The sequence below is a fragment of the Heliangelus exortis genome, chromosome 7, assembly GCF_036169615.1.
Source record: "Heliangelus exortis chromosome 7, bHelExo1.hap1, whole genome shotgun sequence".
NCBI classification, from domain to species: domain Eukaryota; kingdom Metazoa; phylum Chordata; class Aves; order Apodiformes; family Trochilidae; genus Heliangelus; species Heliangelus exortis.
In genome coordinates, this window is record NC_092428.1 from 27410296 (window position 1) to 27430906 (window position 20611).

At 36.3% G+C, this 20611-nt stretch overlaps 1 protein-coding gene across 4 annotated transcripts in view; it reads left to right on the plus strand.

Moving 5' to 3' along the window:
• Window positions 1-20611, plus strand: part of ATRNL1 (attractin like 1) — a 462013-nt gene that overhangs the window by 24848 nt on the left and 416554 nt on the right. For all 4 annotated transcript variants that reach the window (XM_071749487.1, XM_071749488.1, XM_071749489.1 and 1 more), the window contains exons 2-5: window positions 13473-13556; window positions 15333-15446; window positions 16772-16900; window positions 20085-20293. In XM_071749487.1, the coding sequence (XP_071605588.1) occupies window positions 13473-13556; window positions 15333-15446; window positions 16772-16900; window positions 20085-20293 (536 nt within the window). The remainder of the gene's footprint in view (window positions 1-13472; window positions 13557-15332; window positions 15447-16771; window positions 16901-20084; window positions 20294-20611) is intronic.

Below are 20611 nucleotides of genomic sequence, written 5' to 3' on the forward strand. Positions count from 1 at the left end.
TCAGTAAGCCTTTTGGATCTTTTTGTGCTGATGAAAACCCTTCAGCTTCCTTACTGGAAAAGAAGCCATGCTAGAAATCCTCTGAGTTTTGCTTTAGCCATGTGTTCCAGTTTAATGACCTACTAACAGTGCTGTGCACAATGCTGTCCTCAGAGGGTTGAGGTCAAGAGTGATAGAAGCTAAGATTAAAGATTTAAGAGCATTGTCTGGTTACTAATCAAAGGCCACAAAGATGCTGGGTTTGATTGTGGGGTGCATGATGAAAAATGTAGCCACAAGTATATTCTGAAAACATTTGATGTGTTGTACGGGGGGACATACTGGGATGTTGTTTTCCTTTTAGCCTTTCAGCTCTAGAACCTCTACCCCCTCCTGACCCCCCAGCCCTTAATCTCTATTCTTTTTTGTAAGCATTGCTGAACAGATGCTTATGCTGGAGGAGATCTAACAGAAGAGAAGCAATAACCAGAAACTCTGTCAGAAGTCAAGGTTCAGCTGTGGTCTGAGGTGATGGAGCTTTTTCCCTCAAACTGCACTGAATGTTTTTTTGTTTCTGTAACTCCAATTGCACCAGTTTCTGCTTGAACCACTATGGTTTGGAAGCAGTCACATATTTAAGGAGTATATTATATAATGCAAAAGTATTGAAAAGGTTTAAGGTCAACTGAAAGTTTAAGGAAAATTAAGTTTTCTTTCCTGTGAATTGTTACGCTATTAAACGTGCAAATTCATTCTTGGTATTGACAAGAGAAATTATTTTTGTGTTGATAAACATTGAATCAGTTTTGAATTGAGTCTTGAATTATTGGAAACACTAGGACAAACATCAAATTCTAGTCAAGAAACAGAGAGGTAATTAAAAGCAATGTTAAGATGTGCTTTTGTTGTTCTGTGGGTTTTCTTTTGACCTGGATTGTGAACAGCTTTGAAATTCTGGATGAATACTGCTTTTTCACCATATTGGCAACACAGAATCTTTCAAGGAATATTTAATAAGGTGTCTTAGCCAATTTTTTTTTCTATTTGTTTTAAATTTATCGCTTTTTGCATGGTTATCTAAAATCTGGAAGGACAATTGAAAATTGGTTTTGTTAGTTTGTCATGTCTGATGACTTAGGTTTTTTTTCCTTACCTGTAGCCGAACTTTATGAACAGCAAAACCAATCATCCAGAACATGATAAATAAGTGATTTTTACTTCATTCTAATTAAAAACAAAACCTTCATTCTAATTAAAAACAAAACCTCCTTCTTGTTATAAAACAAATACCACACCAGGAGTTAGATTGCCTATCTCTGAGAGGGAAGTGGGTTCAGCCTGGTACCCTAGGAGCAATTCTAAGCATTTCTGCTCATGAAAAGATGGTCCTAGATTTTCTGTATCTCTCACTGGTAAGACAAGAATCTGGCAGTGTCCCACATACTGTGCTACCTCCCTGGAAGGACAGCATGAAGAGGCTTAGGGGAGCTCTGGTCATGTAGTTGTTAATCTTGCTGTTGTACTCCCTTAAAGGGAGAGTGGGGCATTCCAGGTAATATTCCCTGGTGCCCTCTTTCTCTGTTGCCAGCTTCAGCTGTGTCTTTTGAACTACTGCCTACTACTGAATGCTTTGGCAAATTAGAGCAAGAAGGGCTTGGGAAACTTCAGCAGAAACTTTTGTTTTTGTTGGTTGAGTTGGCACTGTCCTTGTCAAGACACAATTTGAAGGGGCCAAGTTTTCTGTTGTAATTTTTCTGCTTTTCAAAAAGAAATTCTAAAACAAAGTTATTTGGTTTGTGTGGTGAATAAACCCATAGCTGAAAAAATTCAGAGTTGTATCTTTTGTAATTATGCTACTATGGGGCCTCCTTTAAATCCTAAAGGTGTATGACTGCAAATGGGATATCATGTGCAGTCTCATTTGAGTTTTATCACAAGAAGTAGAGGAACAAACACAGATGGGTCAATTTGCAGGATGCAACCTGTTCATTTTCCTGGGTGTGACCTTTTTGTCAAGGTTTGTAAAGCTTTAAAAATGTATGTGTCACCTTTTAGGGACTCCCATTAGTTTTGTGTAGTGTATTTGTGGTAGTTCAGTGTTTTGTGTTTTATAGCAAAACCAAACAAACCCCAAACAAACAAATCCTGAAAACTCACAAAAAAGAGAAAACATTTGGAAGATGAAGCTGTTATACTTACATAGCATGGTTCATTTTTGTCATGCTGACTTGTGTTTCTGCAAACAGTAAAAATAGCAGCAAGACCTTCTCCCAAAACCCAAACAAAATTGCTCTAGTATGTGTAACACAGACTAAGACTTAGTTCACAAGAGTCTAAGACTTGTACAGTTTTGTTGTCAGGTTATTCCACAGCAGCAGCTTTGGAGATGCAAAGTCGTTGCATTAGGAGGTTTTCTGTAAACAGTTCAGTAAATGGGAGGTTGCATTTCACTCAGTAACTCATGGATGTCATGCACAGTTCTGTCTGTACCCATCTCACTTTTCTCATCACTATCTGTAAATTGTCCTTGGTGTTTCACTTCAGTTGAGAGCCCATGAGCTCAAAGCTAGAACTGCCAGCAAGTTGTGTTTCTAATTTTAAACTTCAGTCTTTCGTTAATTCTGGAGATTTTGCATTTCAGAAGAGATGAAGTCACAGGTTCAAGATACACTCAACACCCCCACACCCCTCCCCCCAAAAAACCCTAACAAAACCCAAACAAATACCCAAACAAATACCCAAACCCTTCCCAAACAAATACCCAAACCCCACTTCCAATGTGAGGAATGTTTGAGCCTGTGAAACTGGTAGCTGGAATCATAAGGACCCAAAATATACATTTCTGTTATCTCCTAATTCTTTTCTAGAGTTAGTACTGGACGTTGTGAACAATGTTATGATTTACACATACATTACAAAGTCTAGCAGAAAATGAGTGAAATGACACCTCTCAAAAGTTGTGTTTTTAAACTATCATTTTTACTGCTAGTAAGAATCTTTCATATTTCCAAACAAAAATGCCTTGTAATACCCCAGAGAAAGGAAAGCCATTATTCCCATTCTTTAAAGCAAAAAGTGGGATGTGCTTTGCATTTAAGGCAAATGTGTAATATCCTGATAATTGCTGTTGCCCTCAGAAGTCAAAAAGTATCTGATTATCTGTTTAATTATCTAAAAGACAGTACTTGAATTATAGTCAGCAAGCAGCCCTTTGAATTTATTAATCAATTAAGTTTTAAAAAGAACTGTTATCTTCTCATCTCAACATTTGTAATGTCTGAGGTTGTGTTCAGGGACTGGAACCTCTTGTGAAGAAGCAATTGTGCTAGTGAGAGGTGTAAGAGAGGAGGAGCTGATTGTGTGTGTACATACATTAAAAAAATAGAATGAGGATACTGCGTTAAAAAAGGTTGAAAACCAAACAAATTATAAATAATATAGAATGAAACAAGCTTCTGTCACCTTTTTTTTTTTTTTTTGTTTTCCTCTTTGGGGACTGTGTGTGTCCATTTAGTACATGTGGATAACTCCAGATTTAATACAGCTGCTGGGAGCTGGTGCTTGCAGCCTTATGGTAGGAGGTGGCTTCTTGCCAGGAGAACTGTGTCCTTAACAAACACACAATTTGGTGGTTAAGTATTAATCAAGCCAGATGTCTGAAAGGTGGAAATACCTGCTTCTTGGTGAGCATGGGTGTTTATTAGAAACTTGACTTCAGGAGACGGTGAGAAATTTAGAAGTAGGTGACACACTGGCTTGAGAGCATTTGGCTGCTACTTCAGGAAGCTTAAGTTAAAACCCTGAACTAGGTCACAAATGAAAAGGAGATTTATAGTGAAGTACAGTTAAAAACTGGCAGAGTGCATTCATTACCTTTTTCAAAGTACCTCAGCCTGAATTGTCCATGTGCTTTGTGCCCCACGCTTTCAGATGCAGTAACATGTCTGATTATTTATGGAAGTGTTCTGGATATATTTGGCTCAGAATACAAATATATGCATTCATATGTTTGAGCTACATACAAATACATAAAAATGTACTTGTGGTGTTTACTTCTGCAGTAAATAAAATTCCTAATTAACTTTATCCTTCATTCATATTAATCTTGTAGGCATTAAACATTATTACTTTGAAGCAGAGCATATTTGGAATGATACTACTTTAGGCAGCAGAGATGAAGTGAAAGCTGGTAACAAACTCATGTAAATAATATTTTAGAAAATGCTTTATTTCTTACTCCAAAAATGACATGATTAAGCTTAGAGCTTGCTCTAGTAACTAAAGGAATCAAAGTTATAACTTTTTTTTTCTTAAACACTGAGCAAGATGATGTGTTACTGCTGGGTGGGTCATTTCATAAAACAGCATTCTCTGTTTGAGTACAGAACTTCTCTAAAATGAAATATAATGTTATTAAGGTAGGGAATAAGTAAGTAATAAGACCACTTCAGTCTGTTTGAAGTCTTGTGGTTTGTGGGTTTGTTGGTTTGTTTTTTTTTTCCCTTCTGTTGATTATTTCTTCGTTATCTTGGTAACAGTTGGCCATAAAAATAACTCTTGGCTGAAACACTGTAGAATGTTGGAGCAATGAGATGTCCCCTTATTTCCTGGCTGATCCTTTTGTAATTTCTGTTTGCTTCTTCTAGTAGCTCTCTGGGTGGATACACAAGAGAGCCTTGGGACTGCTGTGTATATTCTTCTGAATTGAGACTGAATAGCCAAAATTTTGAATATTTCAAACCTTGCTCTTTTTTTGAGGAAATGAGTAACCATGTCAAAAAACTCTTGAGTACAAGAAGTTTAATGCATTAATTGGGTGGATGGTCTGCTGCTTACTTGAACAAGAATTATTTTAGTACTGGTTTTTAACTTTTTTTGATTTTTGTATCTAACTAGAACTTTCAACCATAATTGAGATTATTTTACCGGAAAATATAAAATGCCTTGTGTTTGTATCAAATACCAACTTCATTTTCTATCAGTTCAGAATTTTAAGCATACTTCTAGGCCTATTTATAGGCAGAATTTTGTGTAACATCTATGAACCAATGTGGGCACTTCTCAGAGGGTAGTTGCATGCCTCGTATGATTTAATCCAACCATGATACTAAAATTGGAAATGTGTGTATAATTCCAGAGAGAAGAACCTACTATGAAGTTTTTTTCCAGGTCATTGGAAGGTATTGTACTTTTTGCAGTATCTATTGGTAGGCACTGATTTCAGAGCTGAGACAAAGGGGACCACTGCCACCTGGAAAACATCAGCAAGAATTGAACTGGTAATTGATGTAGCAATTCTATAGGAAGTGTGCAGTTCAGTGGTGAGCTCTGTAGATTGACTCAGCTCCGCTCAATTTCATATGAAATGTCATAAATATTACATGTAAAGCCATATGTAGAAAGTTAGATAGCATAAAAACTTCTGAAGTTGTTAACTTGTAAATGATTTGCAGTGATGAAGTATTTAGTATTTCAAATTTTCTTACAATGTAGCATGGCCACTTGCCTTCCTCTCCCCATGGATAGAAAGATTTGTATTGAGAAAGTATTTTCTGACTTCAGGTTAAACTTTGGGAAGTCAGTGGAATATGTGTGCTTGGGGACTTGTGTTAAACAATTAGGCTGTCATATCTAAAAATCTGTTTTTTTTTTCATCTCACAGATAAGAATCAGGTGCTTTTGAAGTCATATTAAAAACAAGGAGTCACCTAAAGGACATCTACTGTATTTATTAGGGAGTGAATAGTGGCACAAAAAAAGCTCTAGGTAGGGAGTAATTTTCCTGTGAAGATAATCCACATAATTTCTTAAATCTTTGTGGGGGGTTTTGTTCTCAGTGCAGTTTGTGAATATCAGTATTCAAAAAAGCTAAGAAGCCACTGCAGGGCAATAATGCATTTAGAGATTTCAAGAGCTGATGTATTTTTTTCCTGCTGCCTCTCTCTTCAGTCAGCTTCCCAAAGTGTTTATCATGCTGGCTGCACTCTGCTGTTCTCCCCCATACATTATTAGAATCTTGACAGACCAGATTTTGTTAGGCTTTGCTGTCTTTGTTAAATACTTTTTTTTAGCTTTGAGCCCTCTCAGAAAATTTCCTCTTCTCTTGGAGAAGCTGTTATTCCAGAATCTGGATTTGTTTGTGTAGTTATAAAAAATAAACAAATTAACGGATAACAGTAGGGAAAATGGTGTTTTTCTTTGCTTAGATTCAAGTCAATCAGCATTTGGAATTTCTTTTTTTTTTTTTTTTTTTTTTAATGTATATGTCTTAAACTCAGGTAATTTAAAGAGTTTATATGTATGTACTCTGAACAACAGTTTGCAGGTAGAAGCCACCCTGACTTTTTCAAGACTCATGCAGTGAAGCTACAATTTTAGTGGTGTTATTTACTCCATTTATGTATCAAGCTGTTAGATGAAGGCAGTCCAATCATTTGTGCAGTGGGAGAGATTACTGTGCCTGTTCTTCACCTTGTGTCCTGGCCTCTGGTATTCATTTTGTCAAAGAAAGTTGAAATAGAGCTTTTTGATATATGATGTCAGTGGAAATGAAAGGGAAAATTTCTCTGCATGCAGTAAAAGTAGGAAGCTCTTTTTCTCTGTGGGTATTAATATATTTTCTCAGACTTAAAATTAGAATCATGAGGAAGAGGAAGACCTTGTGTCCTTGCCTCTCTGATGCACAGTGCTGATGTCTGGCAACTGCCAAGTTGTAACCAAGGCAAAAAATGGCACCGTGTTTCTCACTGGTTGAATGACTTGCATTAAAGTACACGAAATCAGTGCAGGTGTCACCATAGGGACCTTCTTATGTGCTCTGGAGTTTTAAGTCATCTGCACTTAGTGCTTTTTAAGGTGGATGAGTAATGATTATGAACGATAATTCAAAACTTTTTGACATAGTTGAGTAACTGAAAAAATTCTGTTACGGAGAATGTAAGTTTTTTTTTTTTAATTATTATTATTTTAAAAATTACTTCATGGTAAATATGTGTAGATTAAATCTTTTCCTGTGGAATCCATTTATTTTTTTTTTTCTTTTTGAGTAGGATTTCTCACTATTTAGTGTACCCATGAGTTACCATCTCATCTTTTGTGTGAATGCTTGCACCACAGAAACAAAAATAGATTTTTCCTACCGAGGAAGTGATCCCAAATGAAACTTCCCATGCAGCAAGTTCCAGATCATTCAAACTACCCTGAGCACATACAACACTGCCTGGAAAAAGTTGCACTGATGGGCTTGGGTTCAAATCTCTGTACTTCAGTAGGCATAACTAACACCAGTAAGATGAACCAGAGTAATACTGGTTAGCTCCTCCTGTGTTAGCTCCTCCTAGTTATTCTGCTACTTACTTTCAGGGGGACTTTCTACATTAAAGAGGTAGGGAATGGATTATTTTAAACCTATATAAGTGAAAATGCCTAAGAAAGATGCCATGTAAGTTTGTACTCTGAGAGGAACGTCTGCTCCTACGCAGTATTTTTTCAGTAGTTTCTGCCAACATTACAAAAATGAACTATAGAATAACAGCCTTTTTCACAGACAAATAATGAGGATACAAAATACCAGTTGAGGTTAAATGTTAAATTAATGGTTTGCACTAACCAGGGATTATACCCCTGCTAACTTCACAAAAAACAACCAACCAAAACAAAATACCATGAAAATCCTAAAAACTAAACACTCAAAAAAATATAGGTTTTTGTACAAAAGTGTTAAGCTTCTTGATATACAAGGTATATTCTTATGGGGAAAAATGTTGTACTGTAGTCTTCATTTTAGTTTTCTGGAAATTTTGGGGTTGTTTTTTTTTTTTTGGAACCTGAGTTTTTTAAAAAATGTTCAAGGAAGGAATTAAGCAGTAGGGACATTTTACTGTGTCATTTAACATACTTAACATTTAAATATTACTTTATCAGTTAACACAGTGGAGCTTACCTGGGAGCATGCCTTGGATGAGTTGGCATGTGGGAAGTTGTTGTGTATGTCCTTACTGTTTCTAAATTTAAAATCTTCTATTAATGCAAAGCAGGATGTAACAAGTATAGGACTGTGATTGGCATATGCAAATATTTGCTTAATGTATTAAATATTTATTGCTCCCAATTATTCATTGTGGAGAGATTAGAACTACAGAATGTTCACTGTATTCTGTTTTAATAAGTGTTGTGAAGAAGAATAATCAACTGACAGCAAGGTTCTGCAATCACAGAGTGGTTTGGATGGGAAGGTACCTGAAAGACCATTGAGTATCAGACCTCCCACCAGCCCAGGTTGCTCCAAGCCCCATCCAACCTGGCCTTCAACACTTCCAGGGATGGGGCAACCACAACCTCCCTGGGCAACCTGTGCCAGGGTTTTACCACCCTCAACAAAAGAATTTCTTCCTAATGTCATAAGAGCAAGAAAAATAAAATACAAATTCTTAGAATTTTTGTCAGCTGCTGACCAATGCTTTATGCCTGGGAAATGAAAATCTAGCTTTTTCCTTTGAATAAAATATTAAAAAACCTTCTCTGTCTGTTACTTAAAATAAACTGCTTAAAATGAGAGTGGCTCCTGCAGGAAATCTGCTGTCTCCCCTGCACCTCAGTGGTTTGTGTCTCAGCTTCTACTTGAGACCTGAAAGTTTTTAGTTCAGGTCAAACAAACTTCCACATCTATTCCTTGTGGTGCATCCATCTGGAGCACTGTAATGGAGTTGTCACTTCCTATAAGGGGTGAGAAATGGCCTCTTGGTCTCTTTTGTGTTTCTTTCTGATCTCACAGTGCTCGCTGGCTCTGGTTTGTCCTGTAGGGTGGGCCACAAGTTTTTTAACCTTAAGGTATTCAGCTAATCTCAGCTGGGTTACATGAAGAGCCTCCTTTCCTGTTCTAAAGGTTAGGCACAAGATCTTGGGCTAGGAAGATTGCAGCTACGTGTTTTTATGAAGGATATAGTCTCACAAGTTTGAAGCATGGTTGTTGATTATTTTTTTTTTTAATACAACAGATTTTCATAAAGATGAGAATGTGATGGAGGAAAATTTTGCAGTACTGGAGAGAGTAATTGTCTGCCACAGAAATACTGATACTGAGATGAATCCATATAGCAAAATATGCTCTGTATCTTATTCAGATATATCTGAAGTAGGCATTGCAAAGTAATCCAGAATTTCATAAAATTCTGAAGAGAAATGTGACACTGAGTAATACTCAGATAAATGAATGTCAACGTAACCCCTTCTACTATTTAGCCATAAATATTTGTATTATTATGAATATGCCTTATGCTTTGTTTCTTCTAATGTACTGGTATTATAAATCAGACCTCTGTCTGCCCATCTACCAGCAGTTTTGTGGATCTTCATGTTCTGCTGATGATAGAAAATACCCAGTGAGTATTCTGGTTTAAATTAGTGCTCCTTTTGGAAAGATTTGACAATACTCTTCTCTTACAGGAAGATACAGGAAGTGACATGGCTGTGAGTTTCACAGATCTATAAATATTACAGCTAGGAAGAACCATTTTAATAACCTGCTCTGATGCCTACTGTATTGCAGGCCATAAATTTCATCTGACTACTCCATTTTAGACCAGTGGTTTCTGATTGAACTAGAGCATGCTTTTTATCTTTTCTTGAAAGGCATCAGTCTTGATTTAAAAGCTCTGCAGTGGTAAACAGAAATGCTGCCGTTGTGAATTGTAACTCAATTACATTTGCCATTATTTTATAACAATGATAATATTCCAGGGGAATATAGGTTTTCCTTTGTTTGATGTTTCAGTTGCCCTCTGTTGACTTCAGCCCTTCAGCTCTTGCTCTTCTGGTATCTGTCTGCCTGGTAGATAAAGCCCTGTGGTGTGATGTGTCTCTCAGACAGGCTGGTACAGACTGATGGGTTTGGTGAGTGACCAATCTGTCACTGATGCTTCTCAAAGTCTTTGACTCTGCTCTGCAGCATCCTGACTTCTTTCTATAATTTGGTTGATTTGTTTCAGAGTACACAGAGAAGGGAACTGTTCTTTTGTCACACGCCTCTAATTCTTTCTAGGTTTTGATTATAACCCTGCCAACTTAAAAAAATAAAAAAAAATTAAAAATTGCTGTGCTTGTGATAGCTGGCATGCAATTTAAAATGACAGTATGCAATATCAGCTGCTCCCCTGTGCATTCTATTTATAAAGCTGGAGTCTAGGTGTGATAAACCTGTGGTGATTAAGCAGGACACACAAATTCTTCTGCCTGTCCCCTCATTCCTGAAGCTCCCTCAGCAATGAGCAGGGAGGGGGGTGCAGCATGTAGGCACTTGTGTGACTAAGGTCGTGTTGGCTCATCTGGATTTTGGTTATTTGACAGGATCACTGTTCATCCCAGTGGAATAACTATGCCCATGAATACCTAGCTTTATATGATGGAGAACATTGCCCTTGATTTGGTAAGAGGTACTGCTTATCCAGGGGTTATTTATGGGGTTTGAGATTAGATAATTAGAAATTAGATAATTGGAAAGAAAAATGATATAGAAAAGTTCTTGGTATGACTCCAGAAACTTAAAGTAATACCCCTCTGTCTGGCTATGTATTTATTTTGAACAGAAAAAGTCCTTTATCTTACATTTCCTACAAACATCATTACAAAGCAATGTCATACTCTTATTTATTCTCTACTTTTTTTCAGCAAAGTGCAATAGCTGCTTCAAAGGCTATCTATTCTTCTGAAAGAAACTATTTATCAAAAAATTATCAGCCTAGGTGAGCAGGGAAATTGTTTGCACTTTACTAGTGCCAAAGGGCTGATCTAATAAAAACAACTCTTGTAAGTCACCTCCATTGAGTTATACAGCTACAAAGGAGATGGTCATGACTGCAAATGAACACTTGTGGTATCTCACACTTCTTCCAGCAAAATAAATGTTGTGTCTTGCTGTATCTTGCAATAGATACAGCAAGGTCTGTATAAGACCTTACCCCTGTATGTGAGACATATGACAGCTATAAAATTACTTCGATTAGAATTTTATGCATCACTGTATTTTTTTATTTTTTATTTTTTTTTTTAAATAAAGTACCTACTTCAGCCTAGGACACACTCAGACATGGGATCTGCTTCTGTAATCAGCTTTATTAAAGTTCTGCTAGGGACCAAGCATCAATATTACCTTGATTTCAGACTAAGTGATGTGTGACTTTGCAGCCTAAGTCAGAGCCTGAGATTATATTCAGCATTGTCCATACAATTTAAATAATATGTTAAGAAACCAGAAATAATCCTGAAAAACCCATTTCTTGTGTGTACAAAGATGAAAGTGTGTTATACTGCAGCACCTGGACCAGGTTGATGTATTGGGGTTTGTAAGGAAATTTCCTGACACCTGTCTGAAATAGAGGGTGGTTCATTGTTTTATTTTATTTCTTCCTAGTCTGCTGCTCATGTTATCAGCTGTTTATTTCTTCTTTTCATTCAGAGACATGAAATATGTTATTGATACTGCTTTTATGCCTTGAAAATGTTTGGAAGTACAATAATTTTGAGAGCTCCCCATGCTAGAGAGCTTTGTCCCATTTCATTAAAAGGAAAGTTGGGTAAAGATCTTCATGCAAACTACCAGTGACTAAAGAGTGCCTTACAGTGTGCCTAACAAACTGATGCCACTTCTTCCAGTAGAGGGGAAAGAACTTACTGTAAAACCAAGGAGTTTGTCTGCACCTTGTCTCCTACATTCTTCTTTCTTCTTCCCTTGTTTTTATTTCCTTTTTGAGTGTTTATAGTTTTAGGTTTGGAATTACTGTTGATAAGTATGCAGCTAGTGTTTGATTTGAGTGAAAATGTAAATATTTTGCAATAAATGTGGCAGTGGATATTTTTAGAATTGGTTTATACAGCTTTAAAGATGGTAGGATAGCAGATACTGAATTCTTATTCACTTGTACTACTGGTGAGAAAATTTAACTGTGGCTTGGTGAGATTAAGATTGTTTAACGTTGTCTCTGGACTTAGATCTAATTTATTGATTTATTCAAAAGCCTGCAACAGAACAGAAAAACCCCAAGTGCTTCTTGGTTTTCTTTCTTTTTTTTTTTTTTTTTTTTTTTTTCCATACGAAACATATTTCATGAAAGTGAAAGAAATGAGCATTTTTGAGTATGTATTGATATTTGTTATCATTGCTGTAACATTTTAAAAAGCAGGGTGGTTGGTTCAGCCAGTGCAGTATGGCCACCAAATATTTCTGTTAAGCCTTGAATGACAGAACATAATCATAAAGGAACTAGAAAATGGGGTAAATAGTAAAGCCACAGTGTGCTGAAGATAGTAAGCTTTTTCAGAAAGCTTTTATGCTAGTAGATAATTGAATTTCATCTGCTATTTTATCACTCTATAGATTAATGTGAAGTAATATATGTGAGTGGAGGAAAAAGATTCTATTTCTATATTTAATGAATTTCTAAATGTAATGAATCTTGAAATATCTGTTATCACATGGAAAAAAAATTATAGCAGCTAGTTGTGTTTAAAATGTCAGCATAGCAGTTATTGAAAGAGTAAGTAAAATGTTAGGATGGGAAGAGAGAATGAAGTGGAAATCCTTATTATGCCAGTGTACAGATTCATGCTTCACTTGCCTCTTGAACACGATAAGCTGATCTCTCTGTGTTGCACCTCAGAAAGGGAATAGGAGACTAGAAAAGACATAAACACCAACAGTGGGGTGATGAAATGTAGATATTCCATATGGCAAATAACAGCAAGGATTTATCAGACTGGAAAAGGGACAGTGGAGAGAAGGGAGGGAAGCAGCGCGGATCATTATGTTTTGAGGGGAAAAAAAGCAGGTGAAGAGGGTACTGTTGTTGATCATCTCATCCAGTACCAGACTTAAGGATGTCAGGTGAAGGTACCAAGAGATAGATTCAGGATAATAACAGTGGAGATGTCTTTTCATATTTGTGTGGGAAGTATTCCTGCAGGATGTTCTAGATGATGCATTTCTATGTGAGTTCACATTAGCAGACTCATAGGAGAAGCATTAACCCCAAAGCAGTAGAAAGGCTGAAAATGTCCCTAACCTGCAAGTTGTCAAAGGTGGAGTAATGCTTTGGGAGGATCTGTAGGGATTAATGTTCTTTCCTGAACTGAAGACCACAGGCAGAGACAGCAAACAAAATCAAGCCACTTTTAAAAAGCTCAGCAAACCCTTTACATCGCCTTAGATCCATTTTGGTGTGGAGGATGATTTAAATAATACATATTATTTGCTTTCTACTGAACTAGAAAAGTTTGAAGTTTTGTGATTGCCTAAGGAAAGAAAGCAGATCGATGATACAGAAGAATCAGAATTCTAACTTTTATGACCAAAAATACTGTGATAAGAAATATGAAGAGAGACCTAACTTTTTCCCAATGCCAATTTTTGTTCCATCCAGAAAGAATCTACTGGCACGTTGATGATGAGTGTTCTCTTGTGTTGTCTCTGGTTTATTACAGCACTGTTTTTTCTCTTATAGGTTAACAGAACCTTCTGGATATTTAACAGATGGACCTATAAATTATAAATATAAAACTAAATGTACATGGTTAATTGAAGGATAGTAAGTATTTGTTTTCATAAATTAAGTTTCCTAAGAGTTTTGTACTGTGTATTCTAGAGATCCATAGATTTCTTCAAGCAGCAACTGCATCTGGATGCAATATAAAAAGGTTTTGGGTTTTTACTTGTTTGGTTTTGTTTAAGTGTTATAAAGATTAAAAAAAAAAATAAAAGAAGTTGAATAAAGATTTTCAGGACTGCTCAGAGTTGGCCATATTCCATTCCCATTCAGATTGCTGGCAAAAGTTAGGCTGATTTTGGAATTTGGCCAGCACTGCAAGCTCTCAAAACCCTATGATAAATTTGTTGCCTGTTTAAGTAAGTTCCAAATGTTACAGAATCCTATTATCTAACTCATTACCTTACTCTCCAGTGATAAATCAGGAATGGCTTCAAGTACTGTTAAATTTCTGTGGGACTTTTTTCCCCCAGGCTATGAGTCAGGATTTTACTGAGGAATTTAGCTCGGTCTGAGCTCTACAAACATTCCAGAAGAAAGTTGCCCCTTTTGCATTTTTATTTTGTATTATAACATCATTCTAATCTCTTTTACTTTAGATGCCTCCTCTGTTGCTGCAGTTCACTAATGAACTTTCTGATCTAATTTTGGTCTGCTTCTATGCAGATAGTAGTTTAAACATAACAGCAATGAAGTTACAGGTTGCAAAGCCATTTCAGGGACCTTCAGGATTTAGGTGATTAAGCTCTAGCTGAGTATCTTTCTGACAAAGCCAGACTTCTACTTTTTTTTTTTTTTTTTTTTTTTTTTTTTTTTAGCCAAGCTAGCTCAGGAATATTTGCACTGCACTGTGCTAAAGTTGAAAGATGCCTCAGGACTGAATACAAACTCAGCTTTGAAGATGGTCTTCTGTCTGTTCTCCCTCTTTGCAGAAGATGGTAGAGTGGGCAGCTGGAGGAAACAATAAGCTGCACAGTGTATGGAAAATTAATGCAATCCAGTAACACAGTGCAAAATGTCACAAGGAAGTCACATATCTATAAAACATCCTCTCTTAAAACAAGCTTGGATGCCTCCCAAACTGACAAACTACACTTGAGTCTGTCGGGGTGGTGGTGGGAATAAAAGGAAATAAAATAAAATCATCAATATGTTGCATGGAATATATTTAGGAGTCTGCTAAATGTCATCTGAGAAAATTCCCCTTTCAGGAATGTCAGAGTCACCACTTGGATCTCCACCAAAGACTGGTGAAATCTGACTCCCTGGAGGGGAGGGAGTGTGGAGAGGAGATAGAGGAAGAGGAAAAACAAAATCTTGCACTAATATTGTTTTGCATTCATATTACTTGATATCATGAATTTTGTAGTTTAAGATTTTAATTTTTCCATGCAGTACTGACATGGGGATGTGTAGGTGGCTTTGTATTGAAAGGCTTTAAACCTCACAGCCTCTACATTGTAAAATAAAGCTAGTATATTAAAATGGGATATTTTGATTGCTATAAATTTGTGGGTTTGGATACTGATGAAACCTTGTGAACTTAATTCTCTTGTTAATGTTATTGGACTTGTACTAAAGATGCTATTTTTAAAATATTCTAAGATGAAATATTTACTTGACCTGAATTTTGCTGTTTAACTCTTCTAAATGTTTAGTTAGTACTCAGAATTTTAATTTAAGTTTAATACAGTTATGCTTCTGTGATCAATTTTGTGTACATTCTTTATCTTAGGAGCTCAATACTTTTAAATATTTTTTACATTATTGTAAATAATGTTTCACATCAGTGTTTGCTTTTTTTTTTTTTTTTTCCAGCCCAAATGCAATATTAAGATTAAGATTTAATCACTTTGCCACAGAATGTAGTTGGGACCACATGTATGTATATGATGGAGATTCAATATATGCACCTTTAATAGCTGTATTTAGGTGAGTGTTTTTATTAGCCTTTTAGTCCAAGTAGTCATGTGTGGGCATTTCTGGTTCTTATGGAGAAAAATAAAATTGGAGGCTTGAATTCATTAATTAGCCTGCTTTCTTTTAATAACATCATGGGAGCATGTGTGTGAAGTTATAGTGGAATAAATTGCAAAGCTCTACTATTTTGATTAGGTTATCATAGCATCAATCCCTTATGTGGCTTGTCCTTAATGCTGACACTGCATGGGGTGTCAATGCTCAGACAGGCAATCAGAAATGTGTTTTCTAGGAGGTTTCCTATAGTGATTTGTGAATTTTAATGTGCATTAAATGTGGCACTGGGCAGTGGTGTCAGTATTTGATCCTCCTTGAGGAAGAATGGCAATCTGACTCAGGCAGTGCTGCACTAGGTGTAAGCTAAATAAATGCCTTCTTCATTTCTGTAGGAATGAGGGTACTTGCTTGAGGCATTTGATCCAAAGTCTTCATTAAACATAGTTTTATAATTTATTTCCTTAGACTGCTAAACTGGGCATCATTGTGACTGTATCATAGTGGACAAAATTACCAAATTCTTCCAAGTTCTGGAGGAAAGCTCAAGTTTGCCATCATCTAACATGATGGAATTTGCTTTCTTGATATGATTGGTTTATAAGAATTGCTTCACAATTTCTTTTTTCAAATAAATATTTCTTGTCTAGAATCACAGTATTTTTAGAAACGTTTAGAAATAAAATCAACGAGGAACAAGGAGCATGACACCCAAAGCTGAAAAAAGAATAATTATTTGCCTTTCAAATGACAATAAATCATTGAGGAAAAGAACTAGATCAATAAAGAGCATTTCTTACATGTTCAGGAGAGATAAGGTCGTATGAATTTTATTATTTGTTTTCTCAATTTCTGGACTAAAACAAAGTATCTCAGTTGGATTATTCCAAACCTTGTGTTAAAATTTTAGGGAACATTCCAGAACCAATATTCTATGCAATCAGACTATATTAGAGAGAAGCCACAGGATCCTAATCTCTTGATCCTAATCTCACTGACAGTGAATGTACCCTCAGAGGAATCTGATGTAAAATTTACCATTACTGTGCGAGGCAGGAAGTTTTTTTGGTTTCTTTTCCTGGAAAAGCCCCACTTTACCTTGCAGAGGCACGGACAAGTTTTATATGCAGTTTGTTACTTGTTTTTAAAAATAAGTTTTCAAATGAGATTTATGAGTTACCTTGTTTAAATAATTAATAACCAGACTAGCTAACTTTAGCCCTTCCTTTTTCTAGTTTTTTCCTCACTCTGATTAAAAACATTGTTCTAATTTTCTTTTCCAGTGGTCTAATAGTCCCTGAAGTACGTGGAAATGAAACTGTTCCTGAAGTAGTAACTACATCTGGCTATGCATTGCTACACTTTTTTAGTGATGCTGCTTATAACCTAACTGGATTTAACATTTTTTACTCGTAAGTATTTTCTAACAAGTAATGACTCTCTTAATTAGCCTATTATTGCTTTCAGGAGGATGTCAAGCCCAGGGAAGGTGTTTATCTATTGATTTTATTCTTAGTTGTACGTTTCTAAAAGTGGGGACCTGCAATTGTAAGGGGTTGACATTAAGGTAGTAGTTTGAAAAAAAAAAAGAAAATGAGATAAAATATATTGTACTGACTGAAGCCACCTGGCCATTCCATGAGGATGTTTTTCCTATGCCATATGGAACTAGAATGTATCCCTTCCAGTATTTGTTTATCCAACATGTGTAGTTGTCATATGGAGTAGATGGATTATATCTACTGTCAACTCAATTTCCTACTCTTCAACTAGGATCATCTGTTGCTTTTTTTTTTCTTTTTTTTTTTTTCCTCATTGAATGTACTTTTATGGCTTTTCACACCTTCACCAAAGTCCTTGATTTTTTTTTTTTTTTTTTTTTTGGTGCCATCCACAAAGGTTTTACTCAATTTCTTCTCTACTTTTTGAGTACTTTCCCCTCCTGTTGTCCACCTCAGTCTGCATTCTGCCTCCACAGTTCTTTTCTAGTATCTTGCCTTACTCTCTCTGATGGCAAACTCTGGTCTGGTATAACTATGTCTGCTTTCCTCCAGCCTGCTTTTCTGTGTCAGCATCTTTAAAGATGGAGCCTTTTCCTTCCTACATGCACCCACATCTCTCTCGTTTGGGACCTGCTTGTGACTTATCACATGGTGTTTCATTATGCTTTAGTTTAAGATGCTGTAGTTTAAGAGATGACTGCTTGGTCCTGCTGGATGTGTTTCTTCATGTGGTAGCCTTCCCACGATTGAACATATTCTTACTCTTTTCTTCCAATTCCTCCAGATCCTGAAATACTAATTTTTTGGGATGTGGTAGCCATCACTGAACTCCAGGTGTGGAAGTACATGTAATTTTTTTTTTTTCATATTCTTTACATTCTTGTTTGTGTCTCTGGCCATAGCTTTACTTTTGACAGTTTTTTGTTAAATTGTCTATGGAAATATTGTTTCTGTAATTTGCAACAGTTTACTTGCCTTTTGTCAGGCAATAAATAGCTATCAGAAATGGCAGTCAAGAAGGCTGGGTATGTTTAATTTTTGTCAGTTGACATCAGTAAAATGCAATCACCTGGCAGACTTCTCTGCTGTAATTAGATAATTTTTTTCAGTTATCCCCCAGGCTTTTATTGCACTTTTTTGTTTTCCTTGGGAGTGAATGGCAATATGACATGGCATTCATAAGAAATGAGTGTATGCTCTGCATTCTTTTATAATTTTGTAATGTGGTGCTTGCTACATATCTGTACTTTTTTTTTTTTTTTTTTTTTTTTTTTTTTTAAGATATAAATGGAAAAAAACAGCCAGTTTTTAATTCCATTGCAAACATATAACACAAACTTTGTACTCTGTTCTTCTGTTTCTTCTGTTCCAACTTTTAATTTTTTTTCATTAATGAGCCAACAGTAACTTTTTCTGCTAAAAGGAGTACCTATGATTGCTTTTTATGGCTGCATGAACTATTTTTCTGTCATTCATCTGTTGTACTTATGTCTTTTACCCCCTTTCTTCCTTCCTTTGGTAACCCCAAAGCAATCTTTGACTTCATATTGGACTTCATCTTTATTAAAGATAACTTAGTTCCTTTATTTTGGGGAGGTCAGCAGGAGCACAGCATTTGGGACTAAAATGTTACTCCAGCACTCTCTGAGTAAATTCTGTGTTCCTTGGAGTCAGGCAGCCTGCTTCCAAGTCTGCCAGTCCAGTTTTTCCTCATTCTGTTTGAATCTTTGATGGTCCTATTGGAGTGCAGATGTGTCTACCTTTAAACTGTTATCTCAGTTGCTGAAAATACTCCTCTAATAACCTTCCTGCAGATCACTCTCCCTGGGAAGCTTGGGGGAGAGGTTCTGTGGTGAAGCCACGTGTGTTACCAACCTGGAGGGCATTTGCAGTTCAGTCATGAAATTTGCTTTTTCAGTGGCATAATTCAGTCAGTCCTCTGAGATGTGAGGCTTTAGAAAGGGAAAACATGTCTCCTGACAGTCCTACCACAGCTACACAACCTTTAGCAAATTCCTCACTAACTTTTTCAGCTTGTTCTTTCTTTGGTGAGAGTGAGGAAGGCTGTGAGCAGTATCCAGCTCTCACATCCACAAGAAGCAGTCTGAGTTGCCATCAACTCAATGTTCGTAGTAACATTATTCTGACTTTCAGCCCAGCTCTTTGCTGTGAGTCACCAAAAACTATTTCAAATCCTTTTTGGACTTCATCTGGCATGTACTATCTGAGATCCACTTTCTATTTTTTGAATCATAGACCCACATACTTCAATGTCCTCCATTACCTCCCCAGATCCAAGGAGCTGCCTGCACTTCCAGAGCCAACTTGTGTAATTTTGCAGAGTCCAGATCCCTGTGATCTCAGTGTTTAGTTGGGTGTATCACTGAAATGCTAAATCCTAAGACAGTTACAGACTTTTTCCAGGATGATCTTTCCTCTTTTTGCATCTGTGACTGCAGAGTTAAGGAGGCAGAGTTAAGGTGGATTATTATGAAGGATTCAAACATGAAGTGCTGCTTTCTTTGTTATTTCAGGATGTTAACCATCTTGTTAACCAGTTTTAGCCACAATTTCCCTCATTTAGTTTTTCCAATTTTATTAATCTTGGATGTTAAACATTGTTTTATACAATGGACCAAAGCCCCTTGGGAAAACCCTTTAACTGTGTGCCTGTGGTGGGATGCTTAAGGGTTACTGCTCACTGTTGTTTTCAGTGTGGATGACCCTAGAGATTATAAGGGTTGGAAGGGACTAAGTAAAGTTTGCTTGTCCTGGAACATGTAAAAAATGGTGCTCTGGTACAAGCAAGGCCTATTCCTCTGCTTAATGTCAGTACTTCTTGAACTTCAAGATGGTTTTGATCAGACTGCAATGCTGACTTCGTATGTAAGCTTGGAACAACATCTTTTCAGCTCATTTGCCTGTAAAATAATTGTTAAATTGATGTTTTGTCAGTACATGGGTTTTTTTCTTCAAGAAACAAACAAAAAAAAAGGGCTTTATCTAAAATACTGTTGGAATACTGGCAGATAAAAACACTGTCATCATCTCTTGGCTTGTCATTCCCCTTATTTTTTGTATTTTTTTTTTCCAGAATTAATTCTTGTCCTAATAACTGCTCAGAACATGGAAAGTGTACAACCAGTGTGTCTGTACCAAGCCGAGTGTACTGTGAATGTGACAAGTACTGGAAAGGAGAAGCCTGTGATATTCCCTACTGTAAAGCCAACTGTGGCAGTCCAGATCATGGGTACTGTGATTTGACAGGAGAGAAGCTGTGTGTCTGCAATGATAGCTGGCAAGGTAAGGTTTTGTTATTTGGAATCAAGTTCAGCTTTAAAAAATAGATGCTTTTATTGTATCTACTTAGTATGCATATCAGCACCTTTCAAAAATCAGCTTTAATGAAAAAACTATTACTGGAGTAAATGTTCACATGGACCTAGGTGTGTGCACTCAAATGCCATGAAAAGCTCACAGCTTCAGTTATTTTCTGCCTGAAGAAATGTCTGTCCTAAACTTTCTTGTGGTGGGAATTTTTAAAATAAATACTTAAATAAAATAAAATAATTAAAATAATTAAAATAAATAAATAATTGCAGTATTGACTCAAGAGTTGCA